This window comes from Plectrocnemia conspersa, unplaced genomic scaffold (genome assembly GCF_051122295.1).
Source record: "Plectrocnemia conspersa isolate PC_06_02 unplaced genomic scaffold, ASM5112229v1 ptg000007l, whole genome shotgun sequence".
Classification (NCBI taxonomy): Eukaryota; Metazoa; Arthropoda; class Insecta; order Trichoptera; family Polycentropodidae; genus Plectrocnemia; species Plectrocnemia conspersa.
The window spans coordinates 8833407-8854214 of record NW_028277171.1 but is presented as its reverse complement, the minus strand read 5'-3'; the positions used below and the strand labels follow the sequence as shown (position 1 = coordinate 8854214).

The 20808-nt window shown below is 27.4% G+C and overlaps 1 protein-coding gene across 1 annotated transcript in view; it reads right to left on the bottom strand.

Moving 5' to 3' along the window:
* Nucleotides 1-2003: 2003 nt before the first annotated feature.
* The window catches only part of LOC148233861 (alkaline phosphatase-like), a 76238-nt gene continuing 57433 nt past the window's right edge, over nucleotides 2004-20808 (bottom strand). Inside the window, exons 7-12 of the mRNA XM_088188901.1 lie at nucleotides 16910-17117; nucleotides 14409-14549; nucleotides 12369-12551; nucleotides 10511-10723; nucleotides 7346-7476; nucleotides 2004-2307 (exon numbers count right to left, since the gene is read on the bottom strand). Of these exons, the coding sequence (XP_088045027.1) occupies nucleotides 2098-2307; nucleotides 7346-7476; nucleotides 10511-10723; nucleotides 12369-12551; nucleotides 14409-14549; nucleotides 16910-17117 (1086 nt within the window). The 3' untranslated portion in view covers nucleotides 2004-2097. The remainder of the gene's footprint in view (nucleotides 2308-7345; nucleotides 7477-10510; nucleotides 10724-12368; nucleotides 12552-14408; nucleotides 14550-16909; nucleotides 17118-20808) is intronic.

Genomic DNA, 20808 nt, shown 5'->3' with positions numbered 1-20808 from the left:
TTGATATGAGGTTTAACTAATAAAAATAAAAATAGTAAGCTAAAAATACAAAAACATTTTACAAATTAATTTACTTATATCGTTGATTGTATGTAAAATTAATTAACATTATGGGTATAAAGTTTCAATTTAAATTGCTAATATTTTACAAATTGTGTTTAAATACCTAGTAAATTACCAATTAATCCATTTATTTTTAAAACATAGCTTATCGATATTACACCTCTTTTATGAAAAAATATGATACATCATTCGGATTTAATAATTTATTTTTAATCGTTCTTAATCCTTTTTAATCTTAAATTAAACTTTATTGACGACTGTGTATAAAAAATAACTTAGCATGTTATTTTAAATACTTTAATTGTATTTTTAAGAACGAGAAAAAATAAAAGATCTGTAAATTATTCTACTTACGACCTTGTATTATATTATTTTAAGGTTAACCTGAATTTAAAAAAAAATATTTAAGTTTTAACAGTTATTCTTGCTTTGACCGTTGATTTATGAGTACGTAATATATGAATGTGCTGTGCACATATGGACTCCACATTTTGATATATGAAAAAATATTTACGATAACAAAATTTTTACACAAGTAAGCATTTTTTAAAAAATTGCATGTAATATGAATTTTTTAAAATGGAAAACATGACTTAAAAAACTCAAATTTGGAATTACGATATCGTTTTCTGGATCATTTGATAATCAGAAATTAAACATAAGTTTCGTATATTAACAATCGTCTTAGAAGACAGTAGTTATCTATAAGTCACATAGAAAACTTACCTTAAGGCCCAGGCAAACTCTAAAAAAATGAGTTTGGTATGTATGGTGGGATTGCAAAGAAATTGTGCATTACGAAACTTTTAAATCTGGCTGAACTACAACAGCAAGCTTTTATTGTTGCACGACAAAGTATAAAAAGCATGCACTTGTCAAAAGAAGTCGAAAAGTTTATAACACGACATTACTAGTCACCATGTGGTGAAATCCACTCTTGATAAAAACCAGGGACTTGGCAGCGTAAAGGAAAATGGAAAAAAAATATTCCATGATGTTTCGCAGTTTCACAAAGTTTATAAAATCAGCTGAATTTGAAGTTTAAATAAATATACATTTATGCCTGCTAGGAACTTTTCCGCTTTGACGTATTATATAAAGCGATGTTCTCAGGTTTTTTTACTAAAGATAAAAAAATACACCACACCTTCCTTCAAACTAAAAAAATTCTGATTTTTTTTCAAATTAAGTATGTTTAATTATTTATTATGTGTAATAAAATATGTTTTACGGGACTAAGATCCATTAGAGAACAATCTAGAGGACTAAAAACCAGTTTTTTTAAATGAGTCCAGGTCCAACGAAGAGGTGCTTTAAACTCAATTTGATTTTTATTACTAAATTTACGTATTCATGCTTTTTAACTTTAAAAAGATTTTTTCATGAAGTGAAGACTACGCGTTTTAAACATTTTTTGTTATATCAAATATTAAAAAAAATGTATGTATTTGCTCGGTGGTAAATTATTTTATTCAAGACATTATAATGTTTTAATAATATGTAATATTAAATAAATATATAAAAAAGTAATAGTTATTTTAAAAACCATATTTGTTTAATATTAATGTTGAATGCTGAGATAAATTCGCTCTACAAATTACATTGTATTTACTTAGTAACACAATGTACTCATGTAATTGTTAAATTGTCCTTCTGACCATGGAACTTAAGCAATTGCTACCGCAAATTTTGTTAATGATGCTTGGTCGACTAAACCTTGTTAATGCGTATGAAGCTTAATTAAATTATTGTCTAAATTTACTTATTTAAATATCGACATGTTTTATGAAAGTGATTTAACATTTTAAATTAAAAAGTAGTTTATATGTACACATATCTAATTAAAAAATAAAAATCAATATTAGGGTTATTTTTTAATTTTTTTTTTAATTCTCACTTATCTCATTCCCATAATAATTATAAAATAAAACACGATCATATTAGATTTAATGTTATATTTATTATATACATTTAGAAAATTACGTATACTGTTATAATTTTTGTACTGCAGTTGTGTTTAATTAACAGATTTTTTTATAATCCAACTATAATTCGTATGTGTGTCATGAGACATACAACAATCGTTGATATGAAAGGAACGTTCACGTAAACATTATTTGAAGTGTTTTTGCTGACCACGTCATCTGACATGACACTGGATGCCACAACAACTACCCCCGGGGGAGGGGTGTTTTTTGCTACCGACAACCCCCTCACTTCTGTTTCTTGACAACCTGACGGTACCTGAAAAATAAAGATATTTTAATGATAATAAATTAAATAGGATAATATTTTTATACATAACAGTAACATACAGGATTATTAAGCAGTATATGCATTATAATTTACAATTAACGCTTTTATTGTCGACGTGTAATAACATTTAGATTAAGCGAGCTTATATGATTTATATTTATATAGTACATCAGGATGTGACCTAGATTATGTGTATAGTAATTTGAACTGGCATAAATATAATAAATAATAAAGGTTCTTTGTTGAATTATGTTACGTAAAGTACGATTGTTATAACCGGAGCTTAAAGTGTGTTGGTATTCGTTGAATAATAAATTATTTTAATTATGAGCCGTGAACCTCTTTGCGACTCTTGACATATACCTAAAAATATTTACCAAAACAATAATAATTCACAAAGTCAACTTGCACAATTTGCGACTCAATGGCCGTGTAAATATTTGACGGTGTAAAAAAATTAACCCACAATTCACTTTAATAGGGTAAAATATTCATGCCATTCACAACTTTTTTACCAAGATGATCCTCGTATTTTTAGCGTCGCACAGTAAAGATAAAATCAACCCTCAGTGAGTTGAAATACGTTTTCGACCTAATTAAATTAATTTTCAATGAATACAAAATTGTTTCCACAATTCTAAAGTATGATTTAAATTTACAATCGTGTTAATATTATAATAATTACATTTTAAAAATTAAGAAAAATATTTATTGTATATATTATAAATAGATGTAAATATACAACAAACACTTTTACACATGACTATTTTTTTAATTTTCAAATGAGATGATTTTAGAGAATAAATCGTTAATTTGATCTCACCAGTTTGGTTTCAAAAAACACAACACGATCATACAAAATGCTCAACGCATCACAAGTGCTCTTAATAATTTATTTTAAAAAAAATATTAATAATAAGAATTATAAGCGGTTACCTTCGCCGTTTAATTTGTTGTTATTATATTTTATTACAGACGCTTGCTGGACATAGTATTTGCTTCAAATTATTTACCATTATTTAGGTTTTGAACGGTAAAGAAAAAAAAATAATACACTATATATAAAAAGTTTAGTTTTTACATAGAAAATTAGCTTTACATCAGGCATATGCACTAGTCCAATTATTCTATATAATTCAATTCGTTGATAAAACTTAGAAATATAGCATTGACAGCCTTTACGTGTTTTCATCACAGCCATTACGATAATAGCTCACAAAAGTACTTTGTTATTCCATTAACGATTTAGGTTTACCAAAGAAAAAAGTTAATTGAAATTGAATCTGGGTCTGTAGTAAAGTGCGATTTCCAGAAAAACTTTCAAAACACTTCAGAGTGCAGTTGAGATTACGCCAATGAAATGCTCTCTCTCATTGATAAATTAAGTACCGATCCAGTTATGTAAATGATTTTATATTTATTATTTTGGGTGCTATTATATAATATGTTTATGTAAATATTTTATCACATAAACTGAACATGTGGTTTAATTATTGTTCAAATCATGATATTCAAATATCATGTAACCAGAAAAATTCATGACGTTTTTATTTAACAATTTCAAGAAAATAGTCATCAAACTAAGCAACTTTACATTATATGCCTTTAACTTACAATAATTTGAAGATAATTAACACAGTTTCTATAAAACGTTGTGTCTTTATATGCGATAAATTTAACTTCCGCTTCAATCTCATATTGATTTATAAATTGTATTTTTTTTTCTTGTAATAATCAATTGAAGAAACTTACAATATGGTAAGGTAACATTGCTTATTCTTAAACACAGATTTTTCTATGTGTATCTTACAATATAATATATTTCACATCTTATAAGAATGGAACTCTCCTGGCCTTTGTATCAAAGTGTTTACTTATTATATAAAACAAAGTACTTTTATCTTAAATTTATATTCTGCATTAATTTATATCCCATTGCAAAAAAGTAATACAATGCATAATTATTATTTAGTTAACTTATCTTATATAATACATAACAGTACAACACTAACTGTAACATTAGTATGATACCTATTTTATTTAAACTGTGTAAGTATATAAACAGTAACGTAATAAATCAATTCATTAATAATTAAATTTCATATACATAAGTATTATATTTTATCCATTAGAAATTCAATGTTATTATACTGTGCGTCATCTTTTTTTACAGCGCTCTAACGAAAGCAAGATAAAAATCAAGTATACCCTTTTCTTCAAAAAAGTTACAAGTAGCGCAAGTTTATGTGAAAGGTCATCACTTTTTCATGAGGTTGAATGAATTTTCACTCTTGAAAATTTAGTGCTATTTTCGGTGCAGAAGTGACCAGCTGGAAAACAGGTGCGTATCTCTGGGACTTTTCCGAGACAGAGAAAATCGTTTATTGTCTCCGTCGGCATCTGGCTCTCTATTTCCGCAGAGTTGGAAGCATAATGCTAGATAATCCCTTGTAATCGAGCCCTCTAGAACAGAGTAAACTGTTTCGGGCCTAAATAAATATAATCTTCGTTTGAATTTTCCGAGAATGTCCCTACTTTCAGGAGAGACCCGAAAAAATATACCCCTCTTGTCTTCGCAGATCCTTCGATTGTCTTTTATGATTCGGGACTAAATTAAATTCGTATTAGCTTAACAAGGCTCCTGTTTTTTTTTTGTAAGACGCTCATTACGCTGTTATTAAGTTTGTGAAGGTATGTTTACGCCTTTGTAATAGGATTACGCTCTAAAAACGCGTGTAAAGTTTCTTTCCTTTGTTTTAAAAACAACGACTAGACGCCTAATATCTCATATTTGTACTAGAAATATAATATATTTTTTGCACAAACTAAATCATAAATAATTGAATTAAATTTAATTTGATAATAACTTATATCTAAGTAAAGTGAAATTTTAAGTATTTCTTACAAAAAATTATTAGAATTTATTATATCAGCGTCTTGTAATTTTAAAAGCACTATCTATCGTGAAATTTAAATTTTTTTTTATACATTTTATTATTTTATCCATCAGATCTTATAAGCATAAGATGTATATATGCATGGCCTAAAAACCTCTATTAAAAAATTATTATTCTAGAATTTTAATTTGGATTATAAATGAAGGTTTCTAAATGATGTTTTGTGTGCGGTAAGGCAGTTCAAGAATAATTCTCTTTAGTTCAGTGGTCAGTTAATTTTAATATTTCAATTATTATTATTATTTAATTATTTCAGTTGTTTTCAATAATTTATTATTTTAGTTATTTACTTTTTCTTATTATTACTCATTGGAACAAGTTTCCAGGCATGGTAAAAGGTGAATAATATATCTATTTCTGAGAAAAAATAAGGTATTGAATTTTGATTAAGCACAAATTGTAATTCAGTTTAATGAAAACACAATAATGCATAAACATATATTTTATATTAGCAACGTGGCATTGATTGCTAAAAAAATGTTTAAATTGACATGGTACAGCACTTCTATAAAAAAAAATAATAAATTTTGCAATAAAATACTAAGGAATTCTTGTTGCCGATTTTGATACCAAAAGATACGTTTTATATTATTAAATCTCATAAATACATGTTGTCAAGAACTACGTTTCAAGTTTATGTTTGATATATTTTATTATTAAAAAATCTTGTAATGCTTTTATTAAAATTCTAGTGCAGAATAATTTAGGTATATGAATATATATGATAGTATAAATTATACTTTTATTAAAACTTTTTTTTGTGTATCTCGCTTGTGTTCAGGAATGACAACGTTTATATACGCACTTATTATATTGTAGATTTTATTTTATATATGTATTGGTTATTTTTCATATTATTTTATTGATTAAATGTGCAAAAATTATTTTTTTTGCTAGTTAGAATCAATGTTAAGATTTATTTTATTAAATAAATGTTTTTATCTTTGCTGCGTAGATTGAGATACCTTATTTATTATTTATTTTTATATTAATACATTTCCATGTCAGATGTCTGTCAAAATGCATGCTCAGGTATTTGATTGCTCCAATGTAAAATTTCGCAATCCAAAAAATACAAATAAAGAAATTTATATAAAAGACAAATTTTATATTCACGTCCGTGAATATAAATATAAACCATGTTTTTCGCACATTGTAAATATAGATTGGCATACGATGTCGAAGCGTCAGATTTAACGCCCCGTTAAGAAAACGTGACGTGAATCGCTCATAAATTTCTCTCCTTTGTGCCATTCTCTGGGCAACACATCTAAGGTTCATTTAAAAACTTTAAGCTATAAGTTATATTAATGTACATGCGCTTTGTGGGATGCATGATAATACACCAGTACAAGTATTTAACGAGATTATCGTGCATCTCTGAGTCTTTGGTCGCTAAATACCGAAATTGTATAATACATAGGCATTTCGGTAGAACTTTGAAATCTTCATCATCGAGCCTCGTGTCGAACAACTTTTTTCTTATGTGTATAACTTGGCAGACTTCAAGGAGTATAATGTACGCTTTTATCAAAACCTTGCGAAATTGTAAGGCTGATAAGGAAATCTTGTTTGAAAACTCTGTATACTATTTGGCTTCGGCTTATTATTGTATACAAGACAATGGATGTTTGATAAAGCCTTCATGTATGTAGTACATACATATATTATATATAATACCTACACATGTAAATATATTTATATGTATATTACATGTAGGAACATAAGTCGAAATTATCTTGTTAATATTTTATGTTTATTACTATTATTGTGTATATATTAAACGATATAAATAAAATATATGGGTTGTAGTTTGTTTTAAGTAGGTACTTAATAATAACCCAAAAGTTTATATAATATAGTACATCTATATATCCTTATAATACATTTCTGAAAAATCTCGTCTATATAAAAACGATTGAGTACCTACTAATATATTATTAATATTAAAATAAAGCATTTTTTTGTAAGTAAAATAATCGTATTTATTTATACTAAAAGTTTTTTAATTTTAATAGTAATTTTATGGCAAGTGTTCTTTTATTGAATTAAAATTAAATAAAACATACCTGATTACTAGTATAATTTTGATATTCTTGACATCTTGAAACTTGATCTCCTATACAGGCTATGTAGGCTATCGCATGCGGTATATAGCTCTGCTCGAAGGTTCCCGAAAATAAAATCGTTGCTAAAGGACCTGTTGAGAGTAACAATTGTATTTTAATACATCTGAAAATATTATATGAGTATGAAGATACTATAAATATATTTTATTGGTTGACAAAATATAGTAATCCAAAGTTTTTCATTGCTTACAAATTAATGTCAAGATTTACAGAACTTGTTTGTATATACATGGCCGCTACCTAAAAGTCAGCTAATCTTTATGACAAATGTTAAACTATAAATGACGTATTGATTACAATAAATTTACATTTATGTTATGTATATACATAAGTTAATATTGTATAAAAATAATGAATAGGATTATGTAATATTTGTAACTATAATCCTAATTAGTATTTTTATTATTTGATTGTACTGTTTTTTATAGCTAGCAATATTCCTAAAATAATCAATTGTCATTTATTGTATTCATTGCAATAAAAATATGCACCGAAAATTATTTAAATTTTACAACAAAATCTGTTCTTCAGATCTTAGAATTGTAGCGCTACATTTCGCCATTGTTCTGATACACTGCGCTAAAGCTTTATTTACAATATATATAAAATAAAAATATTTATCTTACTTATTATTACGCAAAGATACAGCATAATTGAGCGTCCAAATAAATCTTTCTCTTAGCAATCGTTACACACGAGAATCGCGTGTTTGCAAAAGAATCACAGAACAAATGTGCTTTGTTTAATTGCCGGAGAAAACGAAGCACATGTGTGTAACTTTTCAGAGTATACTATACTTATATACATTGACTAGACGTTTGCGCAATAAATTATTCCACGCATCCTTTGTATTAATTATTACAACTTTCTCGCTTCGAACCATTATCTAATTACGAAAGATGAAGCTTTCGCACAAGTTAAACAAATGGGTTTTTACCACCAAACTTCGTCATTATTAGTGACTTAATACTGTAAATACGGTTCTAAGAATTCGTGCAACGTACATGAGAATATTCAGTAATATATTTTTACTAATAATAGAGAATAAACTTTTAAATAAAAATTAAGCTTTAATAATAATTATAATTTTAATAAATATTAATATATTCTTTACGGCTTATCAAGAGACAATTGGCGCAAAATATTTCTACAATTTGTTTTTATTAAAATTAATACAAAAAAGGTTGATCTTTCATCGTTTTGAGGTACCCAAATAAGTATATACACTCAACTCTTTTTTTAACGAATTTTTTTCACACATTATGAATACATTATGAATACATATGAATACATATTTTTACTATATTTTTAAACAAATTATTTGTTTTAACACGATTCCCACAAAATTTCAATTCGAAAGAGATGAGCTATTTCTTTGGATCATAAGTTGAAAATTTTGGACCGTCTTGGGAGAGGCGAAGGTTCCACAACTGTGGGTAAAGATTTAGGTCTGAACGAAACAACTATTAAAAAGAACAAATAAAAATAATGAAGATTCCATCCGAAAATCAGTAATTTCTGGATCAAAAATTAGTTCCAAAAAGTCATTGTATAGTCGAAATGTTATCCTAGAAAAGATGGAAAAACTTTTACTATTGTATTATTTTTCCCTAATAAAAATACGTACGTATGTATATTATTTTATTAAAAATATTTTTAGAATTTATTTATTTGGATTTTATTACACGATTTTCAATACTACAATGTTAATATTTTTTTCAATAACGCGGTTTCATAAATTTGGAGAACCAATCTTCGATTATTCTATGTATTCTATCACTTTTTTTACACGGTTTTTTGTGGAACGTATCCACTGTGTAAAAAAAGTTGGGTGTATTTAAAAATATAACTGAATCATTAATAAATTTAAAAGATTATATATGTTTAATATTATTTTAAATTTAATTAATGTAAATGACTTCTACAGAAAATTATACTAATAAATAAAGAGTATAAAATTCATGAAAATTACAAAAATATTTCAAATAAATTTTTAAAAAAACATTGAATGCCTATGTATTGATAAAAAAGATTTACAAAAGGCGAATAATATATAAATAAAAAAATAAGTTAAATATATTATTGAAATTTATGTAAAGTGTTAAATTAAATAATTTAATAATAAAAATACGAAAAAGTAATGAAATAAATTAAAGATATATAACGTTGAGAATCACTTATTTTTTTATTTAATAATATATAAAAAATTACAGAAATTATTATGAAAAAAAAAGTAAAATTAACTTACTTTTAGGTGTATACAATCAAATTAACATTTTTTTTATAAATCAAGTCACTATTCAAAGGGTTAAGGAGCCGGAGTGGCTCTAACGTTTCGGAACCCAAAGCTGGAATTTCTCGAGAAAAGTTCAATATTAATTAGAAAACCCTTTAGCAGTGTAAAGAAATGTAAGCGACAAACAACTTTCTGCGAAAATTTGAGAACTGTTTAAAATAATAGCACTGGTTTACAGGCTTTTGGAAGATTTTTAACAAATGAAGTTCATGCATAGATTTTTTTCTAGCCAAAGGTTTTCACCGAGACCTTTAAAATAATTTGATGGGGAATTAATTCGGTAAAATTACTCGATTTGCCACTTTTTAACACCAAAGAGCAGACGGATAACGAAAGCCCAGTTCCATAAAAAAATGTAAATCACTCTGTAGAGATATATAATCTTTAGCAGATCGACTGCTTTCATTTTTTTTAATCATCTGCATACAGAATATACACAAATTTTTAACTGCCGTATTAATGTCATAACTAAATAACAATAAGAGCAAAAAGTCTAGGTTGGACCCTTAAAAACCCCCGAAGGGAAGAAATTGTCTTGTGACAATCAGCTGCCATTAGCTACAAACTGTCTTGGGCATCAAATTCAAAATACGTTTTAGAGAAGCAGCGAAACTGACTTCGCAACAATTTCAAATAAAATCAGAAATCAAAACAGACCTAGAAAACCGTCTCATTTTCAACTTCTGAAAACCAATAAAAATATATAATACTTTAGTGCTAGTATTTATATTTATAATTTCATTGTAATAATCAATAAACTCATTTAACTATAATACTAGCATTCAAATTTAGACTCATCATAAATTTACCTAAGGCGTATACTGGCACATCTTCAGCTCCGTGTGTGGCCCACTGCCTTGGCACAGCCGCTGCGTGAACCCTGTTCATATCTTCAGACTTGAGTTGACTTTCAAAATCGTCAGGATTTTCAACGGAAGACCTGGCCGTATGTCCTGGCCCGCTGCCGTACAGTATTGTGCTATACAACATGCCGTCCACGTCAGACGACTTCAAATCTGCACCTGTAATACAAACATCTAAACAACATGTTCACAACCGACAACGGAATTTGGTATATAATACCATATATCGTGTTTCAGTTTAGACTGAAATCGAAACTTCAGCACGTTGCAAATGAATACTCCTTGATATATATATATATATATATATATATATATATATATATATATATATATATATATATATATATATATATATATATATATATATATATATATATATATATATATATATATATATATATATATATATATATATATATATATATATATATATATATATATATATATGTATGTATTGATCTCTTTGCTAGTCAGATGAAAGCAAGGAACCCCTTCTCAAAATGAAGTAGTGAAATTCTTATTTTAAACACATGTTTATCACTAATAAGAACGTTTGGCTATGGTGCGGTATTTGACGAACGTCATGTTAAATATCTAAGCAATTTTGAATTTCATAGCTTGCTTCACAAAACAAGGATATGCTGCTCCCAGGCAAAACCTGAATTCTTTAACAGTTTTCAAGTAAGACTCAAATTATGATTTATCTTAAGATGAATGTGTTCATCGTTGACTCAGTCAGAATATTTGATCTACTTTATATTTGACAAGAAAAGTTTGCTGATTCTTGGATTATCAAGATAAAAATAAATTTTAAATTAGTTCTGTAACGTTTTAAAGTATCGATGAAGCACTTTCTCTATCGTTTAGAAGGTTGTTAGAATGTTGGACTTTCACACTCTTCTTTTAGATAATTAATATGCGGGTTAAGCACTAGCACTATAAGTAATAATTTGAAGGTCACCATAACGACCATTTGAACATCTAAAAGAGTAATCTCCCAAATTACAAAAGTTTTTATTCGCTATAAGTCAAGACCACAAATCACACAATTAATCGATTTGAGTACTACATAAAACCAGCTTCAACAATAGGAAATATTGCACAGACACAGTAAAATTAACCATTTGTTTAAGAAGACGCACGCCAGAGACAATGCGTTCGATCCTGCGTTATTATAATTATTCTTCGAGCTCTCTGGTTTGGACCATATCCTCTCTTAAGGCGTTAACACATTTTAAATGTATGTTTGAGAAGCGATGCAGTTTATTTATAGTCATTCTCATATTCCATTTGCAAAGCTCTCTCGAACGATCAACATAAAAGATGTGAAACTTGGTCACGCGAGAACACGAGTTATGCATCAAGAGAACACGACATCCCGACAACAATCTCAGTTACTACATCACCATTCAGCCAACAAATACAACTTGACACACCAGCAAAGTTTTTCTATCATACGATACTATTTCGATAATGTGATAAATTGCGCCATTAATATCTTTTTCAAGAACTCGACTGCCAGCGAATGTCAATCACAGTACATGTGAGATGTACGTGGCTCTGTTTCTTGAGCTGAAGACAAATTCTTACAAGACTATGCCTCGCATTAGTTAATCATAATTGTACGTATATTATAAATCTATTTGTGTTTAAATTCATAGAAATACATAACAGAATGACGATTAATAATTTTCAATTTTTTTATATCAGGACAAACTTCTAAAGTTTTGCCTTTGCCCGTATATTAAACCAAAACCGAATGATTAATAAAAAAAGCTAAAAGCAGTTCGTTTAAGAAACTCACCTAGAATGGGGTGATCCCTGGGCGCGCTATAGCTACCCACGGTCATTACGTGGCCGTGGTCTGCGGTCACAACGAGGAGGTCCGCCCTCGAAACCGCGGCCCTTACGGCGGCCTCCAGCTGAAGTGTCTCGTCTAAGGCTCTGTAGGGGTTGTTGTAGTGGTGAGCGTGGTCTATCCGACCGCCTGACAAAAGATTTTTTGCGTCTCATTATATTTCACAAATATCATTATCACAATAATATGCCAATTAGGGATAAGAGATATTCAACAACTAGTCGTTGAATATCATTGTGTCGGCAAACTTTTATGATTGTATGTTTTGATTTAAAAAAATGTTTGTTGCTTGTCAGTGTCGTATTGTAGTATTTTATAAAGTAAGTCAAACGATTGATCCGAGGGTTGTTTTACATTATAAGTAAAAAATAATTAGTTTTAAGTAAAGACTGTTTTTTTATTGCGGGAATGATTTTTAAAGTGACAATAACTATACTATAAAGTATACAAACTTTAAAAATATTTTTTTTTTTTTTATTCATTTAATATTTCAAATATGCACCATTAATTTAGATAAGATGTCGCCAAACTCAATTAGCAAGGCACATATTGACTAAAGAACGAAGGCAAAATATTTATTTTTTTGTAATAAATTAATTGTGAAATAGTAACAAACGACATTTAATGACTTACATCACTACATGACTTTAAATAAGTTGAGTAAAAAAAAATTATATCGATTGCTTTAGTGTTTTATTTGATACAAGAATAGTAGATTGAAGTTACAATTTTTCATTATATGTCACGACCTAATCAAAATGAACACCATGAACATTTCGATTTGAAAGACAGGTGTGGAAGTTTTCACATCATTGCTTTTCAATAGCAAAAGTGAAAACCGATAGCTATCTACAATATATACTTATAAGCTTAACGAATTTTGAATACCGTTGCTATCTTACGTAACTGCCAATTTACAACTTGTTGTATTAGATCATTAAAAATAATTACATTTGCCAACTTTATAAATAACCATGTGTGCTTCAAATCATATATTTTTTTGTTAATTTAAAACTTGTTTTAATTAAAATTTAGTTATTAAAAATATAAAAACAAATTTTACCTGATTAAGGAGAAACTTTGCCTATCAAAGCAACGACGGTTCGCTAAATTTCATAAGTGTTTCCGCGCGGTTCGTCGTTATGCAAACTTTGTATAATTACGGTAACTATCGCATTGTGTGTGTGTATTATATCAGTGTATATATGCGTGTTAATAATACATATTATAATAATTGTGAATAATATTCACGTCTAAATTAAGCTTACGTGTTTAAAAGTTGTTATACAGTTTTGCGTAATAATTCGAGTCGCTCTCAGCTCCCAATTAATCATTGTTAATGAAAGAAATCGCAATGTAATATCATGGTATTCTCTTATATATTTTAATTATGAAGCAGATTGCTTTTGTATTTTGCTTAATTAACCAATTCAAAATATAAATATAAATGTAGTTATCAAACTCACAAAATTTATTCTGTATAGATCCACGCATATTTTAATTATAGTATTTAAAGAAGTCTATTAAATTTATAAACATAACAGAAATTTCCTATAACTATCTGTGTAATTATTTTAATTGAAATATAAAAATAACTAAAAGTAAGAATTTTATTAATAACGTATAGTCATAATGAATATAACTAAACCAATCGGTATTAAAAAAAGTTATCCTATTTAGCATTCGCGTTAAGAATAATCTATAATAAACCACAAAAAAAATTGAGCAAGACAATGACGCGATATATGTATGTACATACAATACGCAATCCAATTTATATAAAAATGAATTTAAAATTAGTTTTAATGTATTTTATTTATCCGCACGCATTTCTCAGAAACAAGTCTTTCAGGAATTTTACCTGTATATATTATAATATATTTATGTCGAAGTGTACCGCGTTTTTTATGCGCCGAAAAATATATGTTGATGCTGCATTATTTACGACGGCATAAAATCAAAAATTTATGAATAAAAAAACCTTACCTTCGACCATTAGAAAAAATCCTTTGGGATTCTTTTCCAAAATAGCCAAAGCCGTCATGGTCATATCTAGCAAAGAAGGGTCTCCAGAATTACCGGGTGGTTGATCCGCTGCAAAACTCATATGGGAATAATCGAACAGACCTAAAAAAACACATTAAATCACTACAGTATTATACTTTTACCTCACGTTTTATGTATATATATATATATATATATATATATATATAGAAAATAATATTGTTGTATATTATGACCACGAAGATGTCAAATATTAAAATTTCATAAATTTTTATTTTCTTATTCATATTTTTGACCCTAATTAAGATCATATTTTAAAATAAATATATTTTTTCTCTATGTTTAAATATAATTTCCTTATGCTATTTAATTAAAAGTACTATACAATATGCATTAATCGTATATAATATAAGATAATACATCACAATATCAAAAAAAATAGGCTTATGAAATTTTATTTGTGATAATATAAATATGTTCTATATTTGCTTAAAACATTAGGCATATAATTCTTTTATTCAACACCCTTTTGCAATAAGTAAATGATTATACCTATACAGTGCAGTTGATTACATAATTCAGCCATAAAAAAACAACTTTTATTCCTCCCCTAATGAAATTTAAAGTGTTTTTTTATGTTGCTAGAGATTAGTATTCTTAAAATAATACGGCCTTTACTTTCTGAACTTATATTTTTTTATCATAAATTGTGATGATTTATATTAATGCACCGTTATTAAAAAAATACATTTTATTTATCATCATTTTGTTTTTCACAGCTTCAATTGATACAAAGCTCATTACCTTAAGTGTATTAAAAAAATATGGTAATGTATAATTTTAGTGAAGTTTATGTGTATAATGTTTGTGTGTTTTATCTGCATTGATTTACAGAAAAGGTTGGCTAAAACCAAGTCATAAGAAAAATATTCTCAATCAAAAATAAATTCTATTTGTTTGTTATAATTTATTAGAAATCCCATAGAATATCATTATAAAGTATTTCTACATATACGATAATAACGAAAATCTACTAAAGTTTGAAACATCTTCACAATGTTCCTTTGAAATTCTATCTAGCTCTCCGTATCCGCTGAAATTACTAACAAGAACCAAGTTTAAATCAGAGTTCATATAAACTTTTTCAAAAGACTTTTAACTGGCTGTGAAACTTGTTTTATTACACAATTCATAGCGACTCGTCAAACGTGACAAATTACGAGCATTCCTCGAGTTGAACACTATTTAACTTCAAACTTGACTTTATAAACGGTTTATTTTATTAATCCATTGTTTTTTTTGTCTGCTCTTATACACAGATACTATATGTACAATTACGCGAATACTTCCAAGTTTCATTATTGTTAGAATCTTGTGCTTTCCTTTGTCCGTTCTTTAGCGTTAAGGTATTTCGTTAAGACCGCCGTTTCTCTGGGTATTTCGTCGCGATAAAATATTTTCCACGAGGTGTGCCGTTGGATGTCAGCAAGCTGGAAAAGTGGCAATTTTCCACCCTAGTCGAAGAAAATGTCCCCGTTTGCCCCTGTATCTACGGACACGACCCGGCTCCAATAAAAGTTGGACTTGGGGCGATATATTCATTTACACACGTCTTTGTACACGCTTTTATCTGTTTCTTTTCTAAAGGGTACGCTTTGAGTTTGTCATTTAAAGATATACGTATAGAGTATAGCAATATAAATGGTAATAAAACATAATTTAAAAAAAATATAAAAATTTTTGCGATAAAATTTATTAGGAAAAAGTAGAACAATACTCTATAATTTTTCCTTTTAAACTATATTGTGTGCAATAAATCTGTTTACACTTAAAAGTGCGTGGAATACTTTTATGATCGCCTAACATTGAAATATTTAATACATTTTAAATATAAAAAAACTTACAACAAAAATAAAATATATTTAAATAATTTTAAAGCGTTTTTAAAGATGTAAACATCTTAGATAATTCAGTAATTTAATGAAGATTCAAATCAGAGTTAATTTACGAAACCTTATAAAGTTAATAAAACATACTTTAAGTTTCATATTTTTTTAAGGTATTGTTTATTCACCTAACCTAATTTACTGAATTGTTGACTGGCGATATTAAATAAATAATTTGTTAATTAAACTAATGTCTGCTAAAAATAAATATAACAAACTATCTGAAGCACTAGCTTGAATAATAAACATGTATAATAACGATGAATAAGGCAAACCAGCTGTGAAATTAAAATACTGTTTAAATATATCATTTCAATTTTTTTAACAATTTATATTTATGGCATTGCTAAAAATTTTATTATGTGGAATAAGAAGAGAAGCTTATGTAATCTTAATAATGTAAATACTTATGTAATACTTCTTTGAGTATCCTGTGAGTATTTTAATAACTCTATATTAAATGAATTGTTATTTTTTTACCTAATAAACTAACTTATGCACATTTAAAACAAGTATATTTATAATAAAATTTCTCACCTAACAAATAATCTACGTGGTCAGTATTTACATTTTCGAACTGCTCCTTATTCCACACGTATTCGCCCCTGACTTTCCTCTTCTTCTTGTCCCTCAGCCAGTCGTCGATTAAGTTTCTTCCATCCAGTCTTCTTCCCTCTAGAGAGGGCTGCTCTGGATCTCTGGCAGTGTTTGGCAACCAGTGACGCCTTCCACCCCCCAGAATAACCTTGAGTTCAAAATTTACAATTAACTACACGCCACAGCCTTAACGACGCGTTCGTCAATTAACTAAATATCTTCATTAGCGCACAATGCGTACTACTCTAATTATTTCAGAAATTCAAACAATTATATAAGCAAGAGGTTCATTCAAGTTTAATATACATACCTACAAGCTATGCGAATTATAAGGATTAATAATCTTAAAAGCGTCTAACAAATAAAATACAAATAATATTATAGGTAATCGACTGAATAATAACAAATCCTTAGATAAATAAATATCAACTTTTAATGAATATTTAAATTATTATATATATATAACAAATTAGGCATTGGTACTATTCTAATTGACTGTTTCTTTAATTAATCTAGCAAAAACGCGAGCGAGCGACTTTGCTCCAAAGTCAGGAGCGGGGCTCGTAGGCAATAACAAACATTTTATATTTATCAACGTATATATAAGTTTTAGTATAAGTGAACATAACTCATTATATTCAACAGTAAAATTGACATATAATATATTTTTTTAAGTCGCATTTAAAGCTTCGAAAAAATTCACTATTCTTTTCACGATTTTAATATTTCTTCAAGACGCCTTTAATTATTTTTATATTTAAAGTTTGGTCCATTATCTTAATAAATTTTAAATTTAAATATTGTAACCCACTTAAGCTATTATTCATAATTTAACACTGTTTAAAATTAAATTTTGACCTATTGATATTAATGATCTTAAGAAATAAATAATTATTAAGTTAGTATACTATTAAATCTTTAGGCTTAAATCCTTACATTGCCTTTTTTTCATAATAAAATAATACAATTTATCGTAGCTACATTTTTGTATAGTAATAATAATGTACTAATAATAATATTTTTATAGCTTACACCACTATATTAAAAAATATATATACGCAATAATAAATTTAATAAATAACACAATTTAATACCGTACAAATATATAAATAATTTATATTATTAGTAAATAGATGAAAGCAATCCTTGAGGCGTTGTCGTTTTCGTGTTTCAAAGATTAAATAAAAGATCAGAACGTTAAAACTTATTCTGATTTAGTATTATGTATAATATATATGTTCTGTTATTATTTATAAGATTTTTAATCAAAAAAAAACAATTACAAAATAAACGTTTCATAAAAGAATTACAATAAATATAAAATTTCAATGGTAAAAATAATATTTTTGTAAAGAATATTGTAATTAAAAATTTATTTGTATTATGTATTGTTAAATATCAAACACGCCTAAGTACAAATATATACTGAACGGTATATTCTAATAGTATGTGATTTATCTATAATAGTAAAATATATTGTATTTAACTACAACACTTATCAAAGAAAAATAACAAAATTATATTTCATTATAAAAATACGATTTAATTAGATAAATATAAATTTGTATTTAAACATTTGCTATTCTAACGAAAATACTTATATAAATAAATATAAATAAGTTTAATTTTTAGATGTAAACATTAATCAGTGAATTAAGTAACCTTATATTACTATATGTTTATATAATACATACATACATATATACAAATGGGTATGCTACAAATAGATTGCATCATTTTCTCTGTATTTTCATTATGATTTATTTTAATTTGTAAAAAATATGGAAAATAGCATTAAGAATAGCATTTTTTTAATGAATCAAGATGTATGATGATCTGAAATAAACTAATTGTAAACTCAACAACAACTTATTAAGACGACCATTTGCTATATCAAAGAAAATGATACCGCTTTGTTAAATCAAATGAAAACAGCTTTTTAAATAAGATAGAAAGTGTGGCTTGTCGAATAATATTTATGTATATTTTTTCTGAAAGACCCCTTCCCTCTGCCAACTGAAACATTAATGCATTTGAGTCACACTCCGTCACCAAAAAGGGGACACGCACTAAACAAAGAGCCTACTTACTTTGGCCTTACACCAGGTTTTACTCCCTTAGTTTTCAGGCTTCCACAAAAGGCTTCATAGCAGGCCGCTGCCATAAGTGGGGCCCATCTGTGCCCTTAGAGACTTTAGCCTTTAGAGCTCCATTCACGAAGAGAGACCAACCAGGAGTCAGTGCCACTACTCCACCAAATACTTTGCCTTGTATACCAGTTTTTTAGTGGCGTATAATATTATTTAAAAAAAATATTTTTTAAATAACAAAAACGATTTAAGCCTGCTTCAGCGAACACAGACAATATAAAAATAATGATCATGTATGTGTATTATTAACGATTTTATCTTCAGTTAAATACTGACACAAGAAAGTTGCACAACTGAATCATAAAACACCGTTACAAAGTTTGTTCTGCCTTTTTTTACACAACAAAAATGATCAATTTCTCAATCATATGCAGAAAGAATAATAGTAAACACAGTGATGAAACTACTAAACCTTGACAAGTGGCAGCGTGTTTATGCTGACAATTTTTGAAATAGAATTTTACTCGCAAAATATTTTTTTTTACGAAAAACAGAACTTTGTGGAAAAATCCTGAAGAGTAGGGGTCTGCCAGAATCTCAAAAATATAAAAATATGGCACCTACAGATGAAATATGGCAGAAAAGGTAAAACACTTACTCAAATTTGGAAGAGATTTCAGAATGATATCTACTTCTCAGTCAGATAGACACGAAAAATAACGAATGACAGGTCTTAAATTATAATAACATCAATGTTTACTATAATAAATATATGAACTGTTGATGGCGACGATCAGTACATAGTTACCTTATATTTAAAAAAACAATGAAATAAACAAAAAATTTTGTTTTTTATTTATTTTGATACGCATTGTTTTATTCGTTCAGTATCTATCAAAATTGTAATTGTGACAGCAAATTTAAATTCGTAATGAGTACGGCCAAAGAATGGATGCAGAGTTTAGTGGAATCTATCGATTCTAAAGACATTTCACCGGTTTTTACCACATCTTGCCGTGCCCGTGCTGTCGATTCAGAAAGGCTTTCGGATGCCCTGAAAAACCATCAGCCAATAAAAATATGAGTGGAGAGAAATATATGAGAAGAAAATATCGTGTTTGTTCTGCACATGGATTAGGGAAAAGTACAGTATACTTGTGCAGAAGTTGTAAAATTCCTTTTCATATTGACGAATGTTTTTATACGTATCAAAACATATTATAATAAATTAAAAAGTGTAAATAATAAAAATAAATATATATAAAGATATAGTGTGGTTTAAAAGTGTAATGATGAAAATATAAATAAAGATATAGTGTGGTTTTTAAGTGTAATGAATAATGTGTCAATGACAGTTGTAAGCAGAAAAAGGACGCCGAAAAATTTGGTGAGTGCAATTTATATTATATATTATAAACGTTTTTTTTTATAAATCGTTTATACAAAAAAAATTATAAGCATTTATACATACATATTAAACAACCTCTCTGCAACCATTGCAAATAATTTCAATTCACACAAAATATTAGGAATGAAAACTACATATTTATTCATTTATGGTTCTATTTCTCAGAGATTCTTTTACGGGCAATAATATTTTTTTCAATTATTTTGCTTAATGATGACCATAAATTAATACGGTGATAATTTTTCCCAATTGGAGTTTTTCCCCTGGTTTCTAAATCTGTGAATCGTTGCTGTTTTCCAAATGTTGATGAAATTTCAAAAATAAAAAATGATATTTTTTAA